At 34.7% G+C, this 13662-nt stretch overlaps 1 protein-coding gene across 13 annotated transcripts in view; it reads right to left on the bottom strand.

The window, feature by feature from the left end:
• Positions 1 to 13662, bottom strand: part of DMXL1 (Dmx like 1) — an 87035-nt gene that overhangs the window by 55224 nt on the left and 18149 nt on the right. For all 13 annotated transcript variants that reach the window (XR_003921799.2, XM_030003566.2, XM_030003559.2 and 10 more), the window contains 6 exons: positions 12314 to 12392; positions 11563 to 11695; positions 9187 to 9253; positions 6055 to 6224; positions 4381 to 4570; positions 2654 to 2822 (listed from right to left, as the gene is read on the bottom strand). Coding sequence is in view for 12 of the 13 variants with exons in the window: in XM_030003566.2 (XP_029859426.1) it covers positions 2654 to 2822; positions 4381 to 4570; positions 6055 to 6224; positions 9187 to 9253; positions 11563 to 11695; positions 12314 to 12392 (808 nt within the window). In the remaining variant the exon portion in view is untranslated. The remainder of the gene's footprint in view (positions 1 to 2653; positions 2823 to 4380; positions 4571 to 6054; positions 6225 to 9186; positions 9254 to 11562; positions 11696 to 12313; positions 12393 to 13662) is intronic.

The raw sequence follows: 13662 nt of genomic DNA, 5'->3' as shown, positions 1-13662 counted from the left end.
AGAAGCAAGTATCAGACTGCTGCCATCTAAATCAAGAGTGGCTAAAAAGCAGCTAGGTGATTTACTGCAATTTCCTCAAATGAGCCATACAGCAACATGCTTAAAGCTCAACCTGCATTTAATTCCCACCTTGAAGTCTCTCTATATATTCTCATCTCCTTCTGCTCCTTATTTATGTAGCATTACTTAAATTCCATGCCCTAGGAGACAAAACACTTTTTACTCCAATTCTGGTTTTATTTTCAAAGTCAGTGATGGCTTTGAATTACTTACCCTCCAGTCTAGCCTAAGAAAATGGTAACTGAGAGCACACAGGACCACCAGAACTACCAGTAATTTTGTTGTGGGGAAGAGACGCAGCAGGGGAAGGTGGCAAGAGGAGCACAGAATATTTAATACAGTCCATCTTCCTAAAAAGGCCAACTAACGCCAGTCTCAAAAATACCGTAATATATTTGACAAAAACAGAACTTGGAGGGAAGAATTCTGTTGACCTCTCTTTGGAAGACAAAGCTACAGTAAATGTGAATAAGAAGGTGAAGTAGAAAGATGATGTTTCAGATTATAAATTTAAGTACTTTGAGTATATATCAAAAGATTGCTAAAGAAATCAGTTTTCTTACCCATTCTCCTACCTCAAAACTAGCAACTTCTAACTGATGCTCAGCTCTGCACAAAATCCTTAGTGAATTTCCATTTGCTTCATAAATCACATTCACTCTTCCCAGAAAACTTCTAAGGTTTTTGGATTCAACTTTTTCTGGCTTTGCCTAAAGATAATTTTGTTCTAACCACCACTGCTTACTCCTTTCACTGAACTCTACCCAGGCTAAATACCAGTTTAAGTAAGACCCTAGTATAAAAGGTCTGAAGGATTTTGTTGCTTTAAGAAAGTGAGTTTCAAAATTAACAACAGAACACAAATACAATAAAAATTTAAAAGATAATTATTCTTATATATGACAGCATTATTCTTCTCCGAAAAGTGAAGTGAATGACAGATAAAGCTGCTTTGGCCTTAGTTTTTATCAAGTACTCCAAATGTTGTAATAAGGGCAAATTTTCAAGTGAGAGATCATAAACCAATTTGGTTTAAATTAAATGAAAGGAAATACAATTAGGTTTTCAGATTAAATTTAATTTCAAAAGGGCAAACTAAAAGGACTATTTAGACAATCTGGTTAGACTGATGTACTTAAGGACTTGACTGTGAGGGAGAACAGATACTTCTTCAAATTAAGCTTTAAGATGTGAAAGTTACTTTGAACAGAGGTTCTGCATTAAAGAACTACCTGTTATCCTCCAATCTATTGAGTTAAAGATCAAGCGATCCAAAAGACAGTATCAAGATAGATAGTATTAATACAGATAACATAGAAGCAATACAAGATCAAAAAGGCCAAAGACAAGGGATAGACACCTAGGAAAATCTTTTACCACTCTTTTCCAAAATTATTTTTAGTCTCATTCTGTGAGTTGGCTGTTGGGCACATTTATATTGCAAAGACTATTAAAAGCAAAATTAAAGTTTAGTTATTATGTATAAACAAACAAGAAAAGAAGTGCATTAACAGTAGTTATAAAAAGATAGTGAAGTATTACATGCTAGCCACATGAAAAAGTTAGCTAGCTCCTTGTGCAATTTGAAGATGCAGAAATGCAGAGAAGAGAACCACAAGTCTCCAAGAAGCTTTAGAGAATTTTTCCTTTATGACATTAGATAGTAACGTATGTAATGACTGGAGACATTTCCTGTAGAAACAGGATAGCATTGATGATACAGCATAAAACTGCAAGAAGTTCCCTTGTGGTAGGCTGGATGTGATTCTAGTCATATCTGTTAAAAGAAACATGAACCAATACTAAAAAAGGTGAAGACTAAGTCTAATCTCACAGGAGAAAGTGTAAAGGAACAAAAAACAATTTAAAAATACTACTTATAAGACAGAGCTTAACTAGTTTAAGAAAAGGATTACAAAATAAGTTTGTTCATTAAGTCTAGACACAGGAAATCACATCACAGCAATAAAACCCTAATGAAAGGCCATTCAATATTGCACTTCTATTCAGTTTTTCAATGAGCAGACATGCACTTAATTTTCAGCATACACAAATGATTATGAAGACAGAAATACTAGCAACTATAAGGGATTTTCCTTAATGCCTATCAACATATTGCTTGCGAGCAAGAGAATATTAAAGTTTATGGAACACAAGATGAAGGCATGTTTTGCTTGGTTTAGAGACAGAAGAGAAGTACAGGGATTTGTGGTTACTTCAGACAGTGTCAGGTACTCATTTTAAAGCAGCTGGAAAATTTTTAATTTATCAGTGTGGTCCCAATATCATACACAATTCCCAGTAAATTTGTAACTCCAGTTACAAATACTTAGCCTTCTGCATCTCAGACCACTGTGAATCTTGGTTAAAAGATGACTAAAAATGAAAGACAGGATTACTGTAGAGGAAATTTATTCAAATCATTTCATTACTGTAGAATGTTCTGTCACGCATTAAATGAAACCAGCATGCATGTTGCATGATCATGTAAAAACTGTACAAATAAATCTGAGCCAGTTAAACTTACACAAACAACACAGACCTAACAGAAATTGTAGCTCACCCTGTAGCAAGGATTTACCACAATTCTTACCTGTGGCTGGATTGATACTGGCTGCAATATGGAAGTGACAAAGTGCATTTGCATGAGGAGGGATGTTCCTGTGAACTTCGTGGGGATCTTGCTGATGTGGAGAATATCCAGTATGTGCTACAACAGCACCCGACCTCCTCCTTCCTCGTCTAAAGTGCCTCAGGTTTAACTGCATGAAGAATAAGGTATCATTTTAATTCCTTCCAAAAAGAAAAAGCAGCTTTCGTCTGTAAGTGGTTTTCTAGATACTAGTGAATGAGATTTTTCAGTTTAAAAGCTACTTTAAAACATCAGTGGAGTTTCTTGCAAAAATTACACTGTTCAGGTTGTGTCTGCAGTAGAGAGATACCGATGCCTTCATATTCATTTATGAAGGTCCATACAGTACCTTAACATAGTAACTACTTCATATTTCAGTCTGCAGACAATGTTAATACAGTTTTTATACTTAAACAGAAAATACTATTGTGTTTCATAAATGTATATCATGCTTATTCAAGATCCTGAACACAGAAAGCAGCAAATCTGAATAATCTTATTTCAGAGACTGGAAAACTGGATCAGTATTTTGGATCTGATTAGATCAGTACTTCCACTCCCACCATAAAAGCCCAGTGAGTTTCAAGCTCTTCCTCCCTTTATGCAAATATATGTTCCCATGGGAAAAATAATGTTCAATGTTTAAGATAGACTATGCCAGTATTAAAAAGCCTCACTCCACATACTGCACAATTCAAGTCCATTGTGCTGTAGATATCTATGTAGGCACCAAAAGACAAAAGAAGAAACACAGTTTGTATTAAGAATGGTATTACATTCTTGGCATGTCTTTTCACTTGCTATCCTTTCCATCTTACCACAGCATGCTCATGTAAAATAGTTTTCTCTCAATTTTTATGTAATTGTTACTTCTGATCTCTAATGTTGCCTCATATTTTCAACAGGAACACAGAACTATGTCCAGCTTCCTTACCCCTCCCCCCTTTGAATATTTTTTCTTTGCTGCGTTATGCCTTTCAGCCTGTCATACTTTTCATCTATGCCACGTGCTAAGAAAGCACCATGAGCATGCTAAATACATCACTCCATTACGATAAAAGCACAATGCCCACATACCCTCTACACAGCTTTGTAGGAGAACACTAATGCTTCACCCTCCCCCTGCTTCCCTTTGGTTAGAAAACACTAACTGGTAAGGATCATTTGCCTTAGAGATACAGCTTACAAGCAGTCTGTTCTACTCGAGGACTACAGCATAATGGCAACAAAGGCTATCTTTCCTCCCTCCATACCATCGCTGTTTTTCCAGTTGCAGAAGCCGGAGAACATCCCATAACTTCAGAGGTAACAAGTGAGCCCCTACCATACATTTTAAGGCAGCATCATGAGTGTGTTTCACATAACCTACGTACGGTATGTGCTCCATGCTGTTCCTAGCTCTTTGAGCTAGATACTGCAAAGCACTTAGCTTCAGTCACCAGAGCAAAACAGGCAGTAGTGACATAAGAACAGTGTGTGTTCTAATGTGAAAGCTCAGTAGGACAGTTACCAGCTTAGCCTTCCTAAGGAAGATTTCAAATAAATTCACTCTTTTATAACATTTTATGCATGTCTATGGTATAAAGGATTTCAGCTTATGATACACGTTCAAGTTGTTAATTACAATCCTGTCTAAAATTACATGTGTGTACATGTGTTTATTCTCACTGTTCAATTTCACTTCTTACCTCTAAAGCATTTTGCACTTTCTCCTTACTTGAAGTATTTCTCTTGAAGTTATTTGTGAAGTTCACTGCTTCACTCCAATTGTTGTATCCTCCACCATACAACAGACTGTCATTGGGTAACAAAGTCTCTGCCCAGAGACGACAAACATTATCCTTACAGCAAGTCAGGAGTACATTGCAGACAGCACCACTAATGAAAGAAAATTTAAGGTGGGAAGAAGCTGCTTACCATCACATAGCATCAAAATAGAGCAAGTTTTGCATTATCAGTTTTCAGAATTGCACCAACTAACTTAAAGATACTAAGGAAAGAAAAACTCAACAATACATTCTTAGGAAAACAAATTATGTATGAAAGGCTTTCATATTTGTTCAAGTATCTGAAAATAAATTACCTCAAACTTCATTACACAACTGTGCAACAACAAATCATGGATTTCAATTTACAGAATTAGTCATAGCTGGAAAAGCAAAATTTAGGTTTCTGGTTTTAAAGTCCTTCACATAAAAAGCTAATCATACTTTGGATATCCGTTCTCAATTCCCCAGATCCTCCTGCTATATAGCACACACAAAATTATATATCCAAAACAGACAAACCAAGGTAATACCAGGAATAAAACAGCCAATTTAAAACTACGAAGTTTTCTTAATACTATTTTTCCAAATGCAATTTGTGTTACATATTTATCAAAAAAATCCAATTAACCTGAACTAGGCACTGAGGAAAAAAAAAAAAAAAAACTATGCAGATCATCAGGTTTCCACTTCATGTAAGTTCACAATTTAGTTTTAGCTAAAACTCGAACACTATATGGATCATGACTGCACTGTCCAACAGCAAGCTCCCTTAGGCATCATAGAGTACATTGATTTTCAAAACTGATTTAAGGACTACAGTAATGGCATTATGAAGAGTCTTCTACTTAAAAATTGGTATAAAAGACTGCATAAATTTGCTCAAACACACAAAGGTATGCAGAATTCAAGTGGCTACTATTTGGAATAATATAGCAAAAAGATGGTTACAGGGCACAAAATTGCTGACGGTACTTCAGTTTGAGATTGCATTTACTGGTGAAGAATAGGGACAGGTCATCTAGGAATCATCAGAACACACACAAAAAATCAAACTCAAAATATCAATTCCAAATGATCATTTTAATTCAATTTCCAGATACTGTTTCTGACAGAGGTCTAGTTTTGTACTAGATAGGGAAATAAATTCAAAAGACACAGAAATATTCGAATGTTTGAGAAAGATAACAAAGTGACAGGACTTTTGAAGTGCTCTGATTCCATTAGGACAGAAAGAGGAACAAACTGGGATCAAATGCATGAATGGTCATTTAAGAGTACAATAAAAGGATGCAAAGAGAGATAACTTTGCAAGAGCTGATTTTATATTTAGTCCAATCTCTAAGCCAGTCTGTGGTATCCCTTTCTATCTTTCCAGTTCCTTCCCAGGTAATAGGGTGCTTACTATTCCCTCAAGAACTTCAATGTGAAGGAATTATATGAACACACACAAACAATATACAAGGTGTGCAAACTCAATTATTAACTGAAGTAAACTGTATAACTTGTGTGACTGTTGACTGCACAGCTGGGAAGACTATGCAGTTTGGGGTTTTTGGGCCACTTCACAATCCTCAGGTTATTAGAACTACTGACCGTGGCATGAATTTACTGGTCTTCCTCCACGAAAATGCATTTACTGATCGAGGATGAGCCAAATAAACAAATGAAAAATCAACTTCTTGTTTTTCTGAACTTGCACCAGGTGGTGTTATGGCTGATCGCCAGCTGTCTGTATTGTACCACACTTTCACAAGGCAATCATCCTGGGGAAAGAAAAAAAAGACAGTAAGTAAGACTACTTTGCATAAGAATATGATGCACTTCATACATCTCCTGGGTTTTCATTTTTCTGTTAAGTAAAATACTTTTCTGATGACAGAAAACCAGTTCAGTAAATAGAAATTCAAAACCTGATCTTAAAGAAAACACAGTAGCAGAGCCTCCTTTTAATCTCTCTTGCCATTACTAACTTGGATTTAATTTTGCTCCTTCTGTTTAGCTGCCAGTTTTTAACAAAAAATGCAAGCTGTACTGAAAATGTAAGCTATACTGGCTTGAGCTGGTATTCAAATGTTAATACAACTAATTGTGCTTTGACAGAAAAGCCCCAAACCTACTCACAAATTTAAGTGTTAGGAATACAAACAAAGGTCAAAGATGACATCTCAAAAATCAAGCTCAGTACTGCTCAGCCTGCTTTTCTTAGATATACACATACATAAATTGAAAAAATCATGCTCCTCATGTCCTTGTCCTTATGCCTGTAAGAACCAGATAAATTAATCTGGATCTAGATTTGCAGTTGATGATCAACTATGAAATGTGAACAGTACTGAAATACTGTATTAACCTTGGTGTGCTTAACATGACCCTGTTGGGGGGAGGTGGAGGTGTTTTGCTGACCAGCATCTTCTTTCTTTGTTTAATTTTTTATGACAGAAGACACAGAAACAAAGATACATTTTAAAGATTCTGCAGGCAGGTAATTAACTTATTCACTTATGGTAAGAAATCCATTATAATTTTCCTACTTAGTAATTTTAGCTACTTATTCCTACTTAGTAATTGTGCTTTGCATGAGTTTATAACATAAGATAATACAGCAGGACATAAAGACATTCCAGTCAAAAACTGCATGGATATTACCCCTAGGGAACCTATTTGCAGATTAATTTATTTTTCCACAATTCAATCATATTATAACATTAGAATCCATTAAAACTTGACTTTTAAAATAAATATTAACTCCTACCCATAAAAAAGTAAATACATATAGTATATTTTGCCAAAAACGACAAAATACTTTTTTTTTTTAAACCCGTACTTGAACAATTTTATAAGTAATAGTTATCTTAAACATGAGTGCAATAACTCTCCTTTCAGCCACTAATTTGCTAAAGACATCACAGAACATACAACAAGTAATACGATGACATCCCAAATAAGCAAAACAGGAACAGAGCATGAAAACTTGTTGCTTTGTTATTATACAGAGTACAGTTTATCACGAAGAAAGTCTAGTATTTCACTTCACATGTTGGAAACTAGTCAACTGGAATGTAGTTTACCTAGAAAAAGAAATCTAGATTATTTTACAGATTTGTTACACCTTTGTCTCTTCCTTAAAGATAGCAAATGCCTTAAAAGTTAGTCTTCTGAGCAAGCATAATGATCTGAAACAGCAAGCTTTAGAGGAAAAAGCAAACACCTACAACTAAGCAAAATGTATGTTACTCATCTGTTCTTGATGCGTACAAGTGAATCACAAAAATTTGCATGACAACTATCTTTTAAAAGCAAGACTTATTTGCAGACTGCACCATTCTTGAATCTTTGTGCTTCAAGCATGCTTCAAGCATTTATAATCCAAACAGCAACAGCAAAGTTCCACATACTACTACTAAATCAAACACTGTTGTAACGAACTGTTATGTGTACATAGTAATTTTTCATTCATGCTTCCAAGACAGAGTAGACCAAACTGCACAACTGTCTTTCATTCTTAAGCCTGAAATTCATTCTGTCAGGTTAATACTGCTCTGGATTCTGTGACACTTAAACCAGGGTTTCACTGATCTTAGCAATCGCATCATCCCAATTAACCTTACATACTGTCATTTTGTTTCCTTTTTAATAATTCTGCAGTCTCTGCTAAGTTCTTTAGTTGGTAGCACAAATTTGATGCCTACTTGAATCTGTTAATCTGTGTTAAAACTGCTTATACTTTTAAGTTTCCTTTTTCTTTTTTAAAAACAGTAGTCTGAAAACATTTTTTTTCCATCATCTACTCTGATAGTTCCATAAATTCTCACAAGATGGGTCTGGACATTCTTACTGGACCTTTCTGACCAATGTCAATGTGACTCTCCCCTCAAATAAAGACAACAGCATTATTTGCAGAAAACAACTACTCCCTTAAAATCCCTTTGAAGTAATATAAATTCTCATATGGATTTGTCACACTTTTTCACTGGATCCTACACATTACCTTGATTCTTTTTCTGCTTTGACTTATTAGGATATTATTCTCTTACAAAACCAGAACAACAAGTTTTGTAGTATAAATAAAAGATAAGTGTTTCAGGAAGTGAAAAGATATGACAGTGACATTTTGCTTTATTTTTTTTGTTTATTTTGCCAAGCGGTTTTATTGCTTTTGCTGATAAACCACTCAATGTTGGGCACACAGAACTAATCTGTAAGATTAGCCACAAACACTGACATTAACTATGTGCAAATATACTTGTGGAGGGGAATGTGAATTCTCTTCTATGTACACAAACAGGCATACAGATATGTTTACATAAAGAGTTAAAAGAGCTATTGTTGATTAATGGTGTCACAATAATAGTGAAATACTGAATATATTTCCTCACTAGAAGAATATCCAGAAGTGAGCTCATCCACAGATCTCCCCCATTCCCTGAAACTCTTCTCTTTCTAATGTCTTGTAATTTGGCACTGATTGAAAATAGGTATTTTAAAACTGTAAGCAGTGAATATTTGTTGGGTGTGTCCCCCCAAACTACCTTTTTCACAAATTCCTATTTACCAAAATTTAAAGATGCATAGAGGGATTACTGGAAATACTATGCAAAAAAATAAAATTAAAAAAAAAAAAACATTAAAAAGTTTTTTTTTTTTTTAAAGTGTGGTTTTGTTTTGTTTGTTTACTTTAATAGCTTATCTGAATTAGTATAAAACAATTAGAAAAAAAACACTTACCTTTCCAGCAGTAGCAAAAAACTCCCCATCTGGTGAGAATTTCATTAAACAAACTTGAGAAGCAGTTCTATGAAACAGACAATTAAAAATAGAAAATAAGTTTTAAGAATTTTTAAGAACTCTAAACAGTTTTTTCCCCTTGAACTCACAGAAGTGATTTAATTCCTATACGCAAGTGTCCATTGTATTGTGTGAAACAACTTAAGCTTTAACAAAGTCCAGAAGGACTAGGAGGTAAACTTGGCATGCAACCCATGGCTGCATTCACACGGGAAAAACAGAAAACCAAAAAGCTGTAGCTGAGGGTGCTACAATATCCAATATTCCAAAATACCGTAAGAGAAAAACAGCTGCAAACAGATTAAACTGTATGCAGAAATGCTCTACTTCCACTTCACAATCATTTGGATTTCAAATTGATTTCTGCTGTCCCATATTATCTTCCGACTTATCTGAAAGACACCTCCATTTTTCATACTTCCTACAGTTGTAACTCAAGAAAACAAAAAGGGGTAAAAAGAGTTATGTAGTTAAGAAGTATCTGAAACTAGTTTTTACAGTAATGGTCACGCTGGTAAAAGATGCTACACCAAAATAATCTAAATCTAAATATGTGGTTCATTTTTGCTGTGTTTTACTTTCATTGTAAATACAAATAAATGAGCTGCTTTTGCAGGTTTTGAGGCACCAAGCTATTGCCTAAGTGACAGGCTTATTAATGGCAAAAAGAAAATAGAAGAATTTAATTGTGCAGCACAAGTACAGTGTACATTTTCATCTTGAATTTATTAGACATATATAACAAGTTGTAAGGCCTAACTTTCAGGAATAATTCAGTTAGCCATCAGGTCAATAAAAGCATGATGCATTTAGTGTGTGCAGTAACAACAGGAAGTCAATTAAAAAAGCCATGCATCAAAAAGTAAATTTCCAACCATTTAGGGTTTAAGCAACACTCCTAGTATGGCCAATATGAAGACATTTGGGAATGCGTCCTTTGGACATGAAAAACTATTCTGGCAAAGGGTAGTACTGCAAGATAGCTATCCTGGAAACTTCTCCTTAAGAAAAACCTATTCTAAATCTAACTGAAGTACCAATGCCAGAAGACGTACAGGCATGAAAGGTGAACTGACAAAGCAAGTTCTGTTGACTCTTTCCAGGACCTACTAGTTCAAAGTACACAACACTGAGCTCTCTGTCCTCCAAAAAGAGTTTAAAGAGGCAAACAGGTGCAGAGCTATGAAGACTTCTGTAAGGTTTATGATACAAATGCAAAACATATTATTGAAGGGACAGAGGAAAAGCAGTATCTGTATGATCTTGACTACTTTTACCACATCCCCAGATTCTAAAACCATACCCACAGCATTCTGTCTACAGGCTGACTCCTCCTCTTATTAGGCTGAGATATGAGGGTCCAAAGGTGTCCCAATAAATTGAGTAAGTCTTCAACTTCTTGTATTCAAAGGAAAGTTTTTCACTTGTCATTTGGATGGTCTTGGGATTTTAAACACATCCTTGATAAAAGTTAGCGAGTACACAGAAAAAGGAACAACTGAAGGGTTTTAAAAAGGATTTTGTCAGGTATATCCAGGGAACTACCCAACCAATGCTAAGTGCTTCATAAAGAATGATTTCAGGTGGGTCTCTCCAGCCAGCCACTTCAGGAGACTTCTTTAAGGAGACTGCCATATGGTGTACTGGTCCCAAGTGAACAGTGCACTTGATGTATTAGAAAACTCTTCCTATGGCAGGAAGGACAGTGCTTTAAGTTGTCTTACAAACTGAAGTACTAAACTAAAACTCTTCTGAATGTACCAATACACAAAGACTAAAATCAACATGAATACATGAAGAGCATTCAGAGATGCAGTAAAAGAAAGCGCATCCATCTTTGCATGACTGTTCTAAATATCCAGAATAAACACAGAAAAACTAAAAGGTATGTGAAAGGGGGGAGGTGTGTGAGAAGGAAAGAAAGGTAGAGTACATTGGACATAGAAGGAAGTTTATTTTAAACAGTCCTGCAAGCACAATAATTTTCAAATATGTAATATACATATCTTACTTCTTGTACAAGTCTACTGGGAAAGTCTCAACAGCAGCCTTCCCTCAGTATTCTACTAGTGTTCAATATAACTGAAGAACTGCCTAAGAACATGAACTGCCCTAAAACCAATTACACCTGATCTTGTAGGAAGAAAGAAATATCACATATTCAAGGGAAATATGATTCAAGTTTATCACTTGATAAATTTTATTGGTATGTAACAGCACACAATAGGATTTCACTGAACTACACCAAGTATTTCATCTGAAAGCTACAAATCAGCAAGAGAAAAGGAATTACTTGTCTTTAAACGAGTTTCTTACTTGCATTGCCAGATACATCTCCATTCTCCAAGTCCAACATCTGTTCTTTCAGTATTGTCATTGTCAGAAGGGTTTTCCAAAGGAACGTTGGACCAAAGCTGAAGACAACTGGAACCAGTCAAAAGGCGAGTGCCTAAAACAAATATTTATAACACTATAACTACAAAACAAGCAGCAAAATATAGACTTCTATAAAGTGAGAGGAAAAAAAAAAAAACAGTTTTGCAAAGCTGAAACTTCAGAACAAAATATTCCAGGTATTATCTTCACACGTTTTCTATAGCAAAGTTATTATAATAGCAGTGTGCCTTTTACACATTCCCCTACACAGATACAAATTGGGTCGATCTTGCAAGAAGATACTCTCACATATAAGACATTTTGATTTAGGTATCTACAGTTCAAATTGTGAAAATTAATCAAATTTGCAAGGTGATTATCCTCTAAAAGAAACACCTAGAGCTACTGTAGACATCCCTTTTTCACAACAAATACCTACCATTTAAGCCATGTTTTTAAACATTAGATACTGCTGAGATTAGGATAATTGAGTAAGACCATACAGATGCACCTAACATTTTGGCTCTACTGTAACAAGTGACAAAAAGTATATTTCACTCCACTTCAGTGCTGTCTACCATGCTAGGACAAAACAAGTGTCTTTTGCTTGTCCTCAAAGAACAGTGAAATTTAAACAAAAAATTAGTTGTGGTATCAAAATAGATAGGTGCTTCTTTTATTCTATTCTTACCTGTGGGATCCCACGTTAGATTATGTGCTATGGCTTCCAGTAAGATTTGAGCATTCTTCTGCCATTGATAATGTAATGTCTGAAATTTTAAGTATTCACAAACATTAGCATGAAAATGCTTCCTTCCCCTCCCTTCCCATTTTATAACAGCAATAGTACATCTTCATTGCACATTCCAACTTTTATGAAGGATGCGTGTAAACGAAATTACTGCTTATCTAATAAAAATTGATTCATTCTGATTTTTAAACAAAATAGCTTTCCATTAATCTGACCATACAAATAGAAGTTTTGAACTTGTTATTTTAAAAATATAGTTTGCAAAAAATTCAATACATAAAAACATCATTAGAATCTGAGATATTTTTAAAGGGAAGTCTGATTTAATTTTTGGAAAACAGAAGAGATATATAAAAAATGAAATACACTAGATGCACCTGTTTGGTATCAGTAGTATTGCTGAATTAAAGGATTTCAATAAGGTCAAGATAACACATATGATACTTCCCCACCCTCCTTTTTTTTTTTAATATACAACAGGACAGTCAACTATCTTCCAATTTTGCATCATTACTTCACTGGAACAAGCTGAGGATTAAATTCACAAAATACTTATCTGGTCTGTTTTCAGAATAGGTTACAAAGTTTTGATGCTTTGAATTATAAAAGAAACAGAAACCTTTACTGGAAAATATTAAGAAAAAAAAAACCCTGTTGGCTCTTAATTCACAAAGACAGACATTTTTAAAGTAATCATCCCCCACTCCAAAAATATCAAACCAATAGGTGTGAAAGTTAAAATATAACAACTAAATCTTTGAGAAGTTTGGTAGAAAACAGTATGAAGTAACTGCAGATAAGGATCTAAATGAAATATTTCTGAAGCTGATTTTTTTTTTTTCTGAACATTCTAGTAAATAGAAGACAGACAATCTTGCAACAACCTAGATATGCTGGAAATTATTGCATAGAGGTTAACTGCAAGAATGAAGTAGCAGAATATTTCTTCAGTTATAAATATTTGAAAGCAAATCATGGGTGGAGACTGCTTCCTCTACTGCTTACAGTTACTACACTAACTTTGAAGTTTCAAATTAAGTGTACTGTTTACCAGTAGAGAAAACCATTCAGGATGGATTCAACATCTCCAATGATCAAAAGAGAGAGCAGTACTTCTAGAAAGCTCATATGAGCATAGGAAGTCATATTTCACCATTATTTTATTCCACTGCTTTCCAGTGGTATAAATTATTATATATATACATATTCAATACCAGCTATTTAATTAATATATAAAATACCACTGGTTTACAGTTATACCAGGAAACATATAAGTGAGCTGGTTAGTA

Source organism: Aquila chrysaetos, chromosome Z (assembly GCF_900496995.4).
Source record: "Aquila chrysaetos chrysaetos chromosome Z, bAquChr1.4, whole genome shotgun sequence".
NCBI classification, from domain to species: domain Eukaryota; kingdom Metazoa; phylum Chordata; class Aves; order Accipitriformes; family Accipitridae; genus Aquila; species Aquila chrysaetos.
This window is presented reverse-complemented; position numbering and strand designations above follow the sequence as displayed.